The 17,797-nt window shown below is 36.9% G+C and overlaps 1 protein-coding gene across 1 annotated transcript in view; it reads left to right on the top strand.

Moving 5' to 3' along the window:
* The window catches only part of LOC141343201 (uncharacterized), a 37,297-nt gene that overhangs the window by 8,547 nt on the left and 10,953 nt on the right, over window positions 1–17,797 (top strand). Inside the window, 7 exon segments of the mRNA XM_073847803.1 lie at window positions 278–321; window positions 444–560; window positions 2,329–2,596; window positions 3,059–4,449; window positions 9,093–11,648; window positions 13,922–14,130; window positions 15,424–15,532. Of these exon segments, the coding sequence (XP_073703904.1) occupies window positions 278–321; window positions 444–560; window positions 2,329–2,596; window positions 3,059–4,449; window positions 9,093–11,648; window positions 13,922–14,130; window positions 15,424–15,532 (4,694 nt within the window).

Below are 17,797 nucleotides of genomic sequence, written 5' to 3'. Positions count from 1 at the left end.
CCATATCAGACCATAGTGACATGACAGTGACATGAATAATGCATACATTTAGAAAATAAACCAAAAACATTTTAGATTTAATGTTCAGATAACATGTTACATGCTGGAACTGCATGCTTTCTGTGTGATCCCCAAGTCCCTAATTACTAAGTGTTATGGCTACATGTTAGGTTTCTCATTTTTATGACATTGTTGCTTTTTAATGATCAATATGTGATTGTGATTGTTGTCACGTTACGTTACGTGATATGCTTGATCTTCTGCGTTTTTCTCTCAGAAGCAGACATGGATGTTAAAGAGCTGAAGGATCCAACAAATCAGGTCAGTTCATTTGCTCTACTTTTTTGTGTTTTTTTTTTTTTTTCTTTTTTTTTTTTTTTACAGACCTAAAATTTCTGTTTTAGTTAGTATTGTATGATCCGTTGATTCTTTGTGTGTGATAGGAGTGGCTGAATCCTGAGGTCTCCAAAGACACGCCTGTTGGTTTTCAGCCTCCAGATAGTTTAAGCAAACAGTCAGAGGAAGATCATCAAATATTGGTACTACAAGCACAGCTTCAGGTACAGACATGTGCAGACCTGTATTAAATAAAGTTCAAATGAATCCAAGAGTTTTAAATGTCAAAGTGAGAGAGCAAGAGAAACAAAATTGCAAGAAAAACATAGGCTGGTTCTGTTAGCAACCTTTGAAATGTGTATATAAAGATTATCAAGGTTTCTAGGACTAAACACTGTGGTAATTTACTTTGGTTATGCCTGTTATATTCAATAAGGCTATTTCTGTATTACCTCATTTTCATTTATATTACAGTGCCTTGTGAAAGTATTTATATCCCTTATGTTAAACTGCTTTATATGACTTTTTTTCCACATAAATCTACACTCCATATAACGTAATGACAAAGCAAAAACAGAATTGTTACAACTTTGTAAATTTATTACAAATAAAAAACCTGAAGTAAGTACATTGCATAAGTATTCAAACCCTTAACTCAGTACTTAGCTGAAGCACCTTTGCAGCCTCAATGCTTTTTGGGTTTGCTTTGCACATCAAGATTTGGCAATTATCTGCCATTTTTATCTGCAGATGCACATTTTCAGGTTTATCCAGAAATATTTGATTGCGTTCAAGCCCAGGCTGTGGCTGGGCCAATCAATGACATTCACAAAGTTGTCTATAAGCCACTTTTGCTGTGTGCGTAGGGTCACTGCAAGGTTGGAAGGCCTGTTGGAAGGTGAACCTTCTGCCCAGTCTAAGGTTCTGAATGCTCTGGGTTGGGTTTTGTGTTAAGGCTCTCAATATTTTTCTGTGTTGAGCTTTCCTTCTACTCTGAAGAGTCCTTCAGTCCCTGCCGCTGAAAAACAGCCCTACAGCATGAGGCTGCTACCACCACACTTTACTTTTGGGATGGTACTCTGCAGGTGATGAGCAGTGCCTGATTTCCTTCAAACATGATCCTTGGAATTGAGGTTCATCAGACCAGAGAATCTTGTTTCTCACAGTCTGAGGGTCCTTTATGTGCTTTTTTCCAAGTGTGTTTTCGTGTGTCTTCACTGAGGAGAGGATTGAGTCTTGTCACAATGCCATAAAGCCCAGATCGGTGGTGGAGCGTTGCAGTGATTTTTGTCCTTCTGTAAGTTTCTCCTGTCTTCACATATGATCATGGAGCTCAACTAGAGTGAACATCAGGTACTTGGTTACCACACTAACCAAGGCCCTTCTCCATCAATTGCTCAATTTAGCCAGGAGGCCAGCTCTAGGAAGAGAATGGAGACTATGCTTCTGTGAACCTTCAATGCAGAAGAGTATTTTCTGAACTCCTCCACAGATCTGTGCCTTGCAAAAATCCTGTTTCTGAGCTCTACAGGCCGTTGTTTTGACCTTTGCTCTGATATGCATTGTTAGACCTCTTATTAAGACGTGAATTTAACTTTCAACTTAACATTTAACTGAATTTGCCACTCGAAATGTAGTAACATCTACAAACAATATGAATGCTCCTGAGATAAATTTCAGCTTTCCCAGATAAGGTTATGAATACTCATAATCATTTAAGTTTTTTTTTTTTATTATTAAATTTGAAAAGATGTTAAAAAACTTTTTTTCTTTGTCATTATTGTGTATGGAGTGTAGATTGATGTGGGAAAAAGTAATTTAAAGCAGTTTAACATAAGGCAGCAATATAACATAACAAAACATAAAAAAATGAAGGGCTATGAATACTTTCGCAAGGCACTGTACAAAGAAGCAAGGACATTTCCAGTGTATGGCCCCTGTAATGTGTTTCAGCTGTTCAGTGTTCATTTTTCGCCCTGTTTGTAAACTCAGCAACATGAAGGTGAACTGAAAGCAGCGCAGCTTCTGGCAGAGGAGGGAGAGAAAGAGCGTGTGAGGAGACAAGAGCTGGAGAAGGAGTACAAGAGGATAAAAGGAGAACTAGATAAAATACCTGCTCTTCAGAAGGAGCTGGAGCAAGAGAACGAAAGAATGAAAGAAGAAAGTTTGAAAGCAAAGAAAGAGCTGGAGGCCCTACCATTACTACAGAGAGAACTGGAGCATCTGAGAGATAAAGTTTCACAGCTCACACAGAGCACAGGTGCAGTAAACACACTGACAGCAGTCATCCATCATTGAAACACATGTATGCTGTCTGTTTCTAAAAAAAAAAAATCACAGATTAAAATCTAGTAACATATGTATGGAAGCCTGTTTCCACTACTGAATAAAAAAATAAAAAAAAGGTTATTGCGACTTATCTCACAATTCAAAGAGTTTTTTTCTCAGAATTGCGTTATACAAACTAACAATTTAGATTTTTTTTTTTCAGAGAATTGTGAGACATAAACTTGAAATTCTGAGAAAAAAGTCAGAATTGTTAGATAAAAAGTCGCAATTACCCTTTATATTTTTTAATTAAGTGGCGGAAACGGACTTAATAATAGTTATTTCATGATGATTACTTATTTGTGTTGGGGGCAATGGATTTTTTGTCTTTATGTATTAAAAAAAATTATGTATTTTAAAAATCAATGAAAACTCCATCTTAACTCTTTTCCAGGAAGAGCAGAATCTGTGCATCCTGTTACAGGTTCTCGGATGCCCTCTGCTGGAGGCAAAAGTGAACCACCAATGGAAAAACAAGACATGAAGCCCAAAAAGATTTGGGACAAAAAGAGTGAAGAGAAGGAACAGAGCAAAGGAGACAAAGAATGGAAAAAGAAGAAAAGTGGAAAAAAGGAAGATGATAAAGAAAGGAGGGAGAGAGTGACTGAGGGAGATCATACTAAGGAACAGAAGGAATGGAAAAAAGATAAAAGCCACCATGAGGAAGGTAAAGCAGGAAAGCGAAAAGAAGAGAGAAAGGAGTGGAAAAAGGACACAAAACAAGATCATGACAAAATAGGGAAAGAAAGTAAAGACAAGAAAGATTTTAAGGAGTGGGATGAGAAAAAAGAAAGGAAAGAAGATAAAAAGGGGAAGAAAGACAAACATGTAGCACAGGATGAGAAGAGGGGAGACAAAAAGGACTGGAAGGATACTGGGAACAAGAAAGTGAAAGAGGAAAAAGAATGGAAACCGAGAGGAGAGCGGAAAGAGGACAAAGACTGGAAAAGCGATAAACGGAGTGGTGGGAATGACCATAAAGAAGGGAAGGAGAAACGGAAAGATGACTGGAAAGGGGAAAAAGAATGGAGAAAGGAAAAGAGTGAGGGAAAACACAATGATAAAACTGAGAAAAAATGGAAAGGAGACAAAGAATACTCAAAAGAGTACGATGAAAAGGAAATAGAGGAGAAGCATTGGAAAGGGAAACAAAAAGTGTCAAAAGATAGAGAGTGGACAAGAGAGGAGAAAAAAAACAAGGCGCACCACCATAAAAACGAAGGAAAAAATAGTCCCAATGAAAAGGAGAAACAACGCAAGGAGAGACATGCACATGGACACGGACCACCAGAAGAGACCTCCTCCCATCACCACTACGACCATGAGAACTACTGGACCAAACAGAGAGAGCGCATTCACCACTTTAACGGGCAGCGGGAGGCGTGCAGCAGTGTGGCAGACTGCGCTCGAGTCGAGGGACTGTCTCCCGTCGGTCTGCGTGACTTCGAGACCCTTCTCCAGTCCTACCTGAACAAGCTCGAGGATCAGGACCAGACCTCCAGGAAGGCAGAGCTCGGTAAGCTGGTGAAGGAATTTTTCACGAATGGAGTGTTCGCTCACGATCAGATGCCGTTCAGGGAGTTTGTGGACGATGTGGGGGACATTCTAGAGGACATGGCTGAAGGAGAAGAAAGCGACAGTGAGGGAGAAGACAGCGAGGAAGACGACGACGATGAGATGGAGGAATTTGAAAGGGAGGCCATTGAGAAGTTTGCACTTCCAGAAGAAGTGAAGAAGGCTGAGAAAAAGGGAGAGCAGAAGAAAGAGAGCAGGAGAGTGAAAGGTTGAAGGTTCCTCGTGGTGATTTAGAGGTTTTGAGAAAAAGGTACATCTGCAAATGAACATCCAAGCCTGATTTTTCTGCTTACAAATGCAGTGTGTTGTTTTTGAGCTTATTCATTTTGATTAGTATGGCTTTGCTTTTTCTTTTCATAGATAAAGCATTACTGTAAAATCTCAGCGATGGTTTCCTTCTTATAATAGATGTTTTTGCTCATTTTTTCATTACTTTTCATTCCCTATCGCCTGTTCAGTCAGTTCAGATCTGGGGCCAGATCCATCAAATGTTCTTTGGAATAAAATTCTTAATTTTTATTTTCTTCTTATGTTCTATTTTAAGAAATGCAAAAAATATTGTCTTAACAAGAATTCTTAAAGGCATAGTTCACCCAAAAGTGAAAATTCTGTCATTAATTACTCACCCTCATGTTGTTCCAAGCCCTTAAGATCTTTGTTCATCTTCAGAAGACAAATTAAGATATTTTTGATGAAATCCGAGAGCTTTCTGGCTCTGCATAGACAGCAATGCAACTGACACATTCAAGGCCCAGAAAGGTAGTAAGGACATTGTTAAAATAGTCCATGTGACTTCTTCTTTTTTTTTTTTTTTCTTTGCGCACAAAAAGTGTTCTCGTATCTTCATAAAATTAAGGTTGAACCACTGATGACACATTGCCTGTTTAAACAATGTCCTTACTAACTTTCTGGGCTAAAACCCGTTTTAACGGTTGTGTTGCTGTCTATGCAGGCTCAGAAAGCTCTTACATTTCATCAAAAATATCTTCATTTGTGCTCTGAAAATGAACAAAGGTGCAATGACATTGGGAAGTAATTAATGACAGAATTTGACTTTTTTGGTGAACAATTTTTTTTTTGTTTGCTGTTTTTTCTTCTTAAAAAGTTGACTAAGAATTAACATTTTTAAAAAATATATTTAAATCATTCGAAAAATCTCTTAGACCTTAAGACTTCACAGATGAATAATGTATAAATTGGACAGTTTTGATATTAAAATATAAGTGTTACAACGTTATAATAATATACAATGCATATAATTACTACCATATTTTACTTATTATTATGATGTAGCATACTTGTAGTTTTGTCTAATGTTTGTTCCAGATAGAAATACTGTGGGTTATCAATGAAGAAAGGGACAGAAAACTTTCTTAGAGATGACATAAGGTGCCTGCTATTTAAAATAATAATAATAATAATAATAAAGAATTATATAAAAAAATTAGTATACAATTACAAGTCAAATGTGTTATTTAATTCTTAAAGCGAATAAACGTGTTTTTAGAATTTAATTTTTACAATTATTTTACTTAAACTTATTTATCTTCAGAACGTTCTTACTTTTGTTTTGTTAAGAAGATATTCATAAATCTGGCTCCAGGGATACATGCTGACAGAGGGAACAATGTCAAGAACTGCTGGAGTTTTCTTGGAACTGATCTACTGTTGAGGCACATCAGGTTTATTTTTAAGACCTGGCACATCTCACACAAATATAATGTTTGTGCGAGAATATTCATCAAGAAGAATGTTGTTGAGTGTGAGAGTTACAGACTGGTACAGTCATTTGTGATATTCTAATTTTGTCTCTCTTTTAAAGTAGTCGCATAATGATCCTTAGCTTATACACTGTGTACAGATATTAAATAGATTGTTGGAGTTTTGTTATTGTTTCTTATTTTGGCTGTGCTCTGCTTTTTTAATTCTTTAAATTATTTTGTTTGTCTTTAGGGTTAGGACTCCTGACCCAATGTTTTGGTTTGTTTGAGAATTTCACTAGTATTTATAACATTTTATGGAGAATATTGTTAGTAATTAACATTGTTTGGACCTGTGTAATCATTGAAAAAGTGACTTTTAAAAATATAAGAAAATCCTTAAAGAAACTGTTGACCGTCCTAGTTGTATTAAATGCAGTAAGGTGAGTGAAGGTTTGTAATTTTAAGGTGTGTCATTTTTTTTTTATCTGAATCCTGTTTTTTGCACTTGTGTCGAATTATACATTGTCAGGCAAAACTGCTTACTGACTCTGTGCTGGGTTACACAGTCATCTGCAAAAACACAAGTATTGTACACTTATTATTCACTTAACTACAGTACTTAAACGCAGCATGTATTCGTTTTTCACAGTCCACTAAATTGTAACAAAAAGTGCAACACTGATAAATGTAATAAAGTAATTTGCTTTTTTTTTTTTAATTGATGAAGTTCAGATGGCTGTGGTTATGGAAGTTGATATAGTTCATGCTGAATAAACTGATGCATATGGTTATGCATGATGTGTTTCTTTACTTATTTGCTCTAAGATATGTGCATTTTAGGAAAACTTCTAAAAGGCCTGAATCTGTAACTGCAATGCAGTTCACAGATGTTTAAACTACCTTATCTCTCCATCACAACATCGCTTGTAGTTCCTGAGTAGAAAGAAAAGGTTTTCTCAGTTCCTCCTATGCTGTACTATATTTGAACTTGACCTGAATGTATGAATGTCTCAAATGAGCTGTGAAGTGTTTTACTTGTTGTTGCTTTTTTGTGTGCGCATGCAGCAATGTCAGAACTTTATTAAACAGGATTCACATGTCAAAGTCATTTAATGTAATAAAGAAACTTGTGAAGAGCATACTTAAACAAATCAGTGCAAAAAAGTATCCTTGTTTTTTAATAGCACACTCTAAAAACAACCATTTCTGGGTTATTTGGCAACCTAGGGTAAATATTGGACAGAACACATGCTGAGTTATTTTGACCCAGCTTGTTGGGTTTTATACATTAACCCATTTGCTGGGTTGTTTTTGACATAGTGCTGGGTCAGTCAATCTATTGAAGAGCTGTCATTTTAAATAATAAAAATGCACTCTAAAATTTGTTCTTCAAAAACTTTCAGTAAAGGTTTTAGGAGGTGACAGGAGAGTAAGAGCAGCCAATGGAAATCTGGGAAGAAAACAGCATTTTTATGGTCTGGAAAAACTACCCAGCACCTGGGTAATAAATAATAAAAAATAACCCAATAAAATGACCCAACAAGCTGAACCCAGCATTTGGGTAAAAAAAAAAGAAAAAAAAAAAAAAAAAAGACCCAGCACCTGGGTAATAAATAATAAAAAAATAACCCAATAAAATGACCCAACAAGCTAAACCCAGCATTTGGGTTAAAAAAATATTAAAAATAACCCAATAAAATGACCCAACAAGATGAACCCAGCATTTGGGTTAAAAAAATATTAAAAATAACCCAATAAAATGACCCAACAAGATGAACCCAGCATTTGGGTTAAAAAATATTAAAAAATAACCCAATAAAATGACCCAACAAGCTGAACCCAGCATTTGGGTTAAAAAAATATTAAAAATAACCCAATAAAATGACCCAACAAGCTGAACCCAGCATTTGGGTTAAAAAAATATTAAAAAATAACCCAATAAAATGACCCAACAAGATGAACCCAGCATTTGGGTTAAAAAATATTAAAAAATAACCCAATAAAATGACCCAACAAGCTGAACCCAGCATTTGGGTTAAAAAATATTAAAAAATAACCCAATAAAATGACCCAACAAGCTGAACCCAGCATTTGGGTTAAAAAATATTAAAAAATAACCCAATAAAATGACCCAACAAGCTGAACCCAGCATTTGGGTTAAAAAATATTAAAAAATAACCCAATAAAATGACCCAACAAGCTGAACCCAGCATTTGGGTTAAAAAATATTAAAAAATAACCCAATAAAATGACCCAACAAGCTAAACCCAAATAACCCAATAAAATGACCCAACAAGCTGAACCCAGCATTTGGGTTAAAAAAAACAACAACAAAAAACTACCCAGCACCTGGGTAATAAATATTGCAAATGGCCCAACAAGCTAAACCCAGCTTTGGGTTAAAAATATTAAAAAATGACCCAACAAGCTGAACCAACCATTTGGGTTAAAATAATAATAATTTAAAAAAAAACTACCCAGCACCTGGGTAATAAATATTACAAATGACCCAACAACCCAGCATTTGGATTAAAAATATTAAAAAATAACCCAATAAAATGACCCAACAGGATGAACCCAGCATTTGGGTTAAAAAAAAAATAACCCAATAAAATGACCCAACAGGATGAACCCAGCGTTTGGGTTAAAAAAAAAACAAAATTAAAAAAAAAAAAACATTTTTTAGAGTGCAAAAAAACTGAACCCAGCATCTGGGTAAAAATATAAAAAATAACATTAAAAAATGACCCAACAGGCTGAACCCAGAATTTGAGTTAAAAAAAAATCCAGTATTTATTTATATGTACATATTTTGTAAATATTAATTCTGAAGGAATTAATTTCATAATCAAAATCGCACATATCCTTATTGAATATATAGAGTGAGATCAATCTGTATTTTACCTATTTTCCTTCAGTCAGTTTGTTGTAAAAGTTTTTTTTTTAAATCCCATTTAGGAATCATTGAGACAAATTGGTTGTGCAGTGAGAGAATAATCTCACAGCAAAGAGGTAGGGCTTGAAATAAGTGTTTACTAAAAAAAAACTGTTTTCACAGCAAAAGAGGAAGTGAGTGACACAGTAGTCAGACGCAAGTGCAGAACAAGTGCAGTGTAAGTTAAATGCGATGATAGGAATAGATTTGTCTAGAGTACCTCGACAATGGGTGTGTATGACTCTAACTGCTCGTGCTTCTGGTGGAGATTCACACTGGGTTTAAGTATCTGCAGTGGCGTTTTTACTATTATAAGCAAACGCTGCATAACCACAGAGGAGCATCTCCTCAGAGACATGCCCAAGACTCCGTACTGCTACCATTATCCAGGACTGGGTCCATACGCAGACTGCAATATTACAGACCTGCGCACTGATCTGTCAGAGGTAGGCTTTCAAGTTAGATCCCTTTGTGTCTCCGGCGAATTTTTAAGCATTCCTGCTGATGCCTTTTCACACCTACCTTCATTGGAAGTCCTTCAAATAGATGGGAAACAACTGGAGACAGTTCAGTTTGGTGCATTTTCAGGACTCCCCAATCTGAAGTATTTGTCTGTGCTTTTCAACGATGCAATCTGTAGGTCTGTAACACTGGAAAGTCTCGCATTTTCTGGTCTGACTAATTTGGAGAAGTTAACGCTGAGAGGTCTGAAGTTAGTCAATGTATCCACCAGTATATTTGATCCGTTGGTTAGCGTAATCAGTCTGGAGATTACAGGAACTTGTACACAGGACCTTAGTGATATTTTCTGTTATCTTTCGGATGGAATGTCCCACCTGAAGAACCTGAGTGTGACACACAGCGGGATTTCAACGATTGAGACCAAAGGATGTCCAGGTGGATCTAAGACTTGGCCTGTTACTGTCCTGTCTGGGATTCAAAACCTATATCTAATAGGGAACAGTATTGAAAGCATTCAAGCTAACTCTCTAGTTGTGTTTCAGAACCTCTCCAGCCTTGTTCTAGAGTTTAAAGGAGAGTCGCTGGATAGTATTTGGAAGTCCGGGGTTGGAAAAGTCAATGAGTTGAGCTTGACAGGAACTGTAATAAAAAAATATTCAACAAACTTCAAAGATTTGTGTCATCTCGTCACCAACCTTCATGTTAAATCCCTCAGCCTCATTTTTACTTCAACAGACAGATTGGCTCCAGAAGACTTAAAAGAGTGTGGGACAACTTTGATACAGTTATTCATCAGTAGATCAGAAGTAGAACACTTGGACCTTAGTTTCTGGACAGGAAACGTAGGTATGCAATCAGTGCAAATGACCTATATGATGTTGAGAGAAGCTTCGTTCTGTGCTGCTGCAAATGGGACTATCTGGTCCTTGAACTTGCTGGACCTCACCGGAAACTCAATTTCAGAAATTGACAGAGATCAGTTTGCTTGTATGCCTCTTCTCGAGCAACTCTTTCTCAGCTACAACACCATAAAAACCCTACAGCTGCATGCATTTCGTGGTTTGCGTCACCTAAAAGTTCTCAAACTCAACTCAAACAAGATCTCGCAGCTTACTGTGAAGAATTTCAAATCCCTTGTGGCTTTGGAGGTCCTTCTTATTGATAACAACACCATTGAGACTATTGAGGATGGAACATTTCATGACCAGCGGGAGCTTCGTGAACTGTCACTGGGTAGACTGGAGTATATTTATGAACTGCATCTAAATAGGATTTTTAATGTATTTCCACCAAAAATACAACGACTTAGTGTTGATGCACATTATGGAACTACTTTTAACCTGGAACAAACATCACAGCCTGAGGGAACGTTTGTTCTGGAGTTAAATGGAGACAGACTGGATTTTGTGGACTGTAATAACTCCGTTCTTAAAGCAGTTCAAGAGCTTAAAGTTATTTGTAACCTTTTTATATGCAAGAATAACTTCATGGCACCTTATTTCCCAAACCTGGAATCTTTTGAAATCTCAGGAGGAGCTGAACGAGCGCCTCTCAGTAATACTAAAATCAGTACTCTGCACCATCTCAAGCGTCTCAAGCTCAGCAACCTGAGCTTTTCGAACTATACAGAAACTGGTAGTCTCTTCTGGAACTTAACAAAACTCCAGACTCTAGTGCTGGTAAACTGCCATCTGAGTTTCCTGACCGAGAGTATGTTTAAAGACCTGACGTCTCTGCAGCTGCTGCGTCTCTACAGCAACAGTCCTCTGGTCTTGATTGATGGTGTGTTTGAAGTTCTTCCAGCACTAACAACGTTTGTTCTTGACAGAGTGGATTTCCAATGCAGTTGTGGAAACGGCTGGATTCTTGACTGGGCAGAGAGCACGGAAAAAGTGCAGGTTATCTTCTTGCAGAAGCAGAAATGTGTCTGGCACTATCAGATACTCAACTTCTTGGAGACCATGGAAAAGCTCTGTCAGACTGACGCGCAGTACATTTGCTATGTAGCCACAGCTGGCTGCATTTGTCTTCTTCTGTCAGCAGCTGTTGGATATCGCTTTGCTCGCTGGCCTTCCGTGGTCCTCTTCTTCCGCCTGAGAGGATGGGTGGAGAGGAGGTTTGGTAGACAGTGGCACAGGAGGAGGAGACAAGTTGAAGTGGCTGATGGGGAGATAGAGGAAATGCAGTATGATGCTTTTGTGTCTTTCTGTAGCCGAGATGAGGCCTGGGTCCTGGGGGAGATGGCTCCTCGACTGGAGGAACAAGGGAATCCAAGACTTAGGCTATGTCTGCACAACAGAGACTTTGAGGTGAGTTTTATAAAAATGAAGTTCTACACTCTTATAAATAAAGGTTCCTAAAGGTTTTGCAGTGATGCTGTAGAACAGTGGTTCCCAACCATGTTCCTGGAGGCCCCCCAACACTGCATGTTTTCCATGTATCCTTAATCAAACACACCTGATTCAGATTATAAGCTCATTTGTCAGACAATGTAGAGATGCAAAATGTGCACTGTTGGGGGGCCTCCAGGATGGTTGGGGACCACTGCTGTAGAAGAACCATTTTTGGTTCCCCAAAGAACCTTTCAGTGAACAGTTCTTAAAAGAACATTTTAAACACCTAAAGAACCTTTTTCAACTACAAAGGACCTTTTCTGCATTTGAAAGGTTCCATAGATGTTCAAAGTTCTTCATGGAACCATCGATGCCACTAAAGGACGTTTGTTTTTAAGAGTGTATTTGATCTTCTGAATTTAAATACCAAAAACAACATACACTTCAAATAATTTTTTTCCAAAGATGGTTTCCATCATGCGAGACAGTTCTCATAATGCTGATTCATGTTCAGGTGTTAGCTTTTCTAATAAGTTTGCTTTTAGGTAGTTATTTAATGCTATAAAAACGGGGTGTGGTGTCATGATTGTGATCGTGCGATTGGGTCTTCGGGAGTTTGGGCGGGATTTTGATAAATGAGTCTCTACTGTGCAACATCTGGCTTCAAATGACGTAATTTCTCTAAAGATGGCAGCGGCCATATTGAGATGTATTGGCTTCACTTTTCTATATGGAATGAAGCGGAGACTCTTCGTCCATCTTTTTTTTTTTACAGTCTATGGTTTAGACAGTTTCATTTCGCTATCATCGAGTTTAAAACACAAATGCACAGCCATTTGCACTATGCATCGAAAACATACATATGAATACGCTGTTGAACCTCTAATAACTGTTAAGGCTTATTTTGCTGTGTTTATATAAGCCTTTTGATGGATTGCATCAAAGAAAAACCGCTTACATTTACTTTGTCAATGAATCACATGCCGAACTCTCATGGTGCGTTCACACCGGACGCGAATGAAGCGGCAAGCGCGAGTGATTTACATGTTAAATCAATGCAAAGATGCGAATAGCCATCCTGCGGCGCGAAATGCACGAATGAGGCGGCGCGAAACGCGCAAATAAAGCGGCGCGTATTGAGCGTTTCAAGCGTTTGCCGCACCATTCGCGCGAATCGCGCGAAACTCGCAAGTTCAAAAATCTGAACTTTGGCGAAAATTTGCGCCGCGTTAACCAATCAGGAGCTTGCTCTAGTAGTGACGGAGGCAGAAATCTGAAACAACAATGGAGGACAAAATCACCGTTGCTGTCTGTGGTTACTCGGAGCTGTTCCATACACTTTTATAGAAACGGAAAAAAAAGGATCTTGTTTGGAAGAAAGTGAGTGAAGAGGTCGGACAATCTGGTTAGTTTTAAAAAACGCTCTTTACTCAATTTGACCTACATACATATTGAGACTACAAGCAAGCTAAAGCTGGCACATTGAGCTCATTCACCTATTTTACAACTACTTTCCCGCTGACGAGTGGCAGAAGCCCCTCCCATGAGCGAATTCGCGTCTGTTGTGAAGAAAATGTCACGCGCGAATGACGCGAATTTCACCGCGCGAATGACGCGAGTAAACTCAAATGTTCAAGCGTCCAACTACGCCCGAATAGCGTGATTCATTCGCGCAAGTCGCGTCCGGTGTGAACGCACCAACGTTCCTCTCAGTTAATGTATGCAATCTCATAGTCTGAAGCACCTGCCACAGCAAATCAACACACGCTGTTGTGAATAATTAAGCGATTTGACTTCTCATAGGATAAGAACATGCAGCGTCATGAATATTTATGAGACACTGACACGTCATCGATGTACTATTGTCCATCGACGCATCACAAATGATGACATCAGCACAATGTAGATTTTAAACCTGGAAGATGAAAATAGCGCAAAAAAGCAGATGTCAACGTTGCTTTCTATGATTTTGCAACACAAACACTTATGTTAAAATCTCAGAAAAAGTAGTCTGGGGTTTCATAACCCTTTAATACTGTCGGGTAAGTAGGTTTACACTCTTGTAGCGTCACCCAGTGGACATTTCACATAGAAAATGTCATATAACGTACATGGCGGTATGCATTTTGCGTCATGCAAAAAAGTTCAGAGGTACGTTTTTGTCATAAAACCAGGTTGTGTATTGTTAGTTATGTTATCCATTGACATGTTTCTCACTAAAGAAGAATTTCTTGCGAAACATTTTTTAGGTGGGTAAAGATATCATGGACAACATCACAGAGAGTATCTACAGCAGTCAGTGCACTGTTTGTTTGATCAGTCGCCGGTATCTGCGTAGTGACTGGTGCAGTTTGGAGATGCGAGTGGCCACACACCGGCAGCTGGAAGATCAGAAACATCGTCTCATCCTCATCTTCCTTGAACACATCTCTCCTTTTGAGCTTTCTGCTTTCCATCGGTAATTAGGATTCCCCCCACCTCCCCAAAAGGGGTAGTTCACCCAAAAATGAAAATTCTGTTGTTAAATTAAAATTAAAATTAAATTAAATTAAATTAAATTAAATTAAATTAAATTAAATTAAATTAAATTAAATTAAATTAAATTAAAAAATTAAGATATTTTTGATGTCATTTCCTCCCTCTATGGAGGGAAAAAAAGCTCTTGGATTTCCTAAAAAATATCTTAATTTGTGTTCCAAAGATAAACGAAGGTCTTACAGGTTTGGAACGACATGAAGGTGAGTAATTAATGACAGAATTGTCATTTTTGAAAAATGAAAATTAGCCCATTATTTACTCACCTTCATAGATTCCTATGTGTATATGACTTTCTTCTTTCAGACGAATTCAATCAGAGTTATTTTAAAAATTATTCTGGCTCTTCCCAGCTTTTTAATGGTCTATGGGTGGGTGTTTCTATTCAACAGTCCAAAACTAGTCCAATAAAGTGGATCCATCCATAATAAAACATGCCTCACACAGCTCCGGGGCATGAATAAAGATCTCCTGTAGCAAATCGATGCATTCTTGTAAGAAAATTATGCATATATAAAATATTTATAATCACTTTCTCGAGCTTGCGCAAACTGTTGTACACGTAAGCCGTTCCGGGCGGATGACGTAGGACGTGCATGCGCTGCTCAGAAGTGACAAACGCACACACGCAGTGGAGAGAACAACACAAAACAAAACAATGGTCATGAATTAGAAGTACAGAAGGACGATTTGTAAAGAAAAATGTAGAAGGATTTTGAAATATGCCAAGAACGCATGCACAACGCATATGTCCGACGTCATCCGCCTGGAGCAGCTTCTGTGTACAACAGTGAGTGCAAGCTAGTGAGTGATTATTACATTTTAAATATGGAAATTTTTCTCACAAAAATGCATCAATTTCACTACGCCTCCCGGAGCCATGTGAGGCACTTTTTATTATGGATGGATGCACTTTATTGGACTTGTTTTGACCTGTTGAACCTGCCCATTGCTGTTATAGCTTGAAAGAGCCAGGACATTTTTTTATTTAACTCTGATTGGATTCATCTAAAAGAAGGAAGTCATATACACCTAGGATGGCTTGAGGGTGAGTAAATAATGGGCTAATTTTCATTTTTGGGTGAACTAACACTTTAAGATGTGCATTAACTGTGAAACTGCAGCATATTTACAGATGAGTTTAGGAAGTATCATAGAAATACTTCCCATTTTATTTTATAAATTGTGTAAATACTTTTATCATTACGTTCCATAGTTTGGCCAAACTGGTGAGATCACGTACATATCTGGACTGGCCAGAGGATAAAGGTGACAGAGTGCATTTCTGGGACCGTCTAAGGAGGAACATTGCAGAGGAAGATACGGTAAGTACAAAGGAGAAGCAGGAAACCAGCACAAGTTACATGTCGAAACTTGGAAAGATACAAAATGACTTAAATATCAGAGACATCTGAACTGATGCTTCAGGAAAGAATCATGTTACAGGTGTTAAACTATTTTTCAAATAATATCTGAATTGTTTTACAGGAAGCTTCTTGAAACTACACCTGGTGCATTCCTGTTTGAACACAAGGACAACTTACAAGGAACAGTGATAAAACAAATCTCATTAGTCCATTTCATTTAAAAATACTTGTTATACTTTAAAATGTGATGCTTATCAGTGTTAATTTGGTAACTCTTTACAATAGGGTTCATTGGTTAACTTTAGTCAACTACATTAGTTAACATGAACAAAAATGACCAATACTTCTACAGCATTTATGAATCTTTGTTTAGGTTAATTTTAGCACTGCATTATTAAAATCATAAGCTGTGTTTGTTAACATTAGTTAATGCACTGTGAACTATGAACAAACAATAAGCAGCTGCATTTTTATTAACTAACATTAACAAAGATGACTAAATAATGTAATAAATGTATTGCTCATTGTTCGTTAATGTTATTTAATACATTAACTAATGTTAACAAATGACACCTTATTGTAAAGTGTTATCATTAATTCATCAGTATGAATTCAATTTGTCTCTGTATGATTTTAGTCCTAATTATTAAACTTAATTATTAAATTCATAAAATGAATACAATGTACTTATTACAGTCTTTTTCATCAAAGTCTGCACATAAATTTACATTGTGCTACACAGAGAGCATGTGTTAAACGAACTGAATTCATAAACGTGTGTAAATTGTAAAAGCGTAAAAGCACATAGCCCACCATTGGTGCTAAACATAATTTCAAAATAGAAAATGTTTTCAGTTCCCATTATGTTCATTTATATTTCCATTTTTACACAACTGCTCAAAGTGTGATTCAATTCTTAAAATTGATAAACAAATTACCTGTACTACCAGTCAAAAGTTTTTGAACACCAAGCCTACATTTATTTGATTTAAAGTTCAGTTCTGATTTGCTGTTTAAGAAACATTTATTATCAATATTTAAAACAGTTCAGTAAAAAGTTTTCAGGATTTTTTTACAAATAGAAAGAATCAAAGATCAGCATTTATCTGAAAAAAGAAAGCTCAGTATTTTTTTTTTTTATGAAACCTGTAAATAATTCTACTTCACATGTTGATGTGGTGTTTGACTATAATACCTCAGCAAGAACATGTTTCAATAAAAATACCATGCTGGCGTTTATAAGCTATTTATACCCTGCAAGAATTTTGGTTTTGGACTTAAATCTGGCAATACAGTTATTTAAATACTAGAGGGCACTGTTGCACAGAGAGGGTTGTTTCTCTCTCTCTCTCTCTCTCTCTCTCTCTCTCTCTCTCTCTCTCTCTCTCTCTCTCTCTCTCTCTCTCTTCTTTCTTTCTCTCTCTCTCTCTCTCATACATAGTTTAAATAAGCCATAACCTGATTAAGCACTATAAACTGTTGTTTACACAGGGCAGTTTATAGTTAGTCTTTACCCCAGCGAAATTTTAGATGTTATTCACTAAACCACATGATTCAACTTCAACTTCAACGGCTGTCTTTGTTTAACTGGCTTTGTTCAATTAGTCATAAATACCATTTGACTGATCACTCTTTGCAGTTGATAACACAAACAAGAGCATTTCATCCTGTTCAGAGTCCTCCAAAAAAAACTTCCATTGGCAAAACTACTATAAATCAATTAATTTGTCAAATATATGTTATATTAAAAAATATTTTAAAAAAATGTGTTTACCTGCATAATATCAGCACTGTAGTAATATTATTATTATTATTATTATTTATTTATTTATTTATTTTTTGTCTGTCGATCCCTGTCATGATGTCATCTGAGTCTATAAGCTGATTTACAGTTCTAAAACTATTAATCTTTCAAGAAGAGCTTCTCACATCTGCTCTTGCACAATCCCTTTTTTTCTGGCATGGAAACGTCATTTCAGAAGTTACGCCTATGAAGTTGAGCAACCTTCTTTACCTTGAAAACTGGGAGAAAATATTAACTGAACAATTGCCTAAAAGATAAACATTAGTTAAATGTTTTAATTAAAATATATTTACATTTTACTTTTTTACAATTACTGTACAATGCAAAACAGGAACTAGAGGCAGTGTTAGGATTCAGGCTCAGTTTGTAGGTGTGTCCAGTTTCACAATATGAGCTAATCATGGTTTTAACAGTGTTTG

The sequence above is a fragment of the Garra rufa genome, chromosome 9 (genome assembly GCF_049309525.1).
Source record: "Garra rufa chromosome 9, GarRuf1.0, whole genome shotgun sequence".
NCBI lineage: Eukaryota > Metazoa > Chordata > Actinopteri > Cypriniformes > Cyprinidae > Garra > Garra rufa.
Note: the sequence above shows the minus strand (reverse complement) of the source record. Positions and strands in the feature narration are given on the sequence as shown.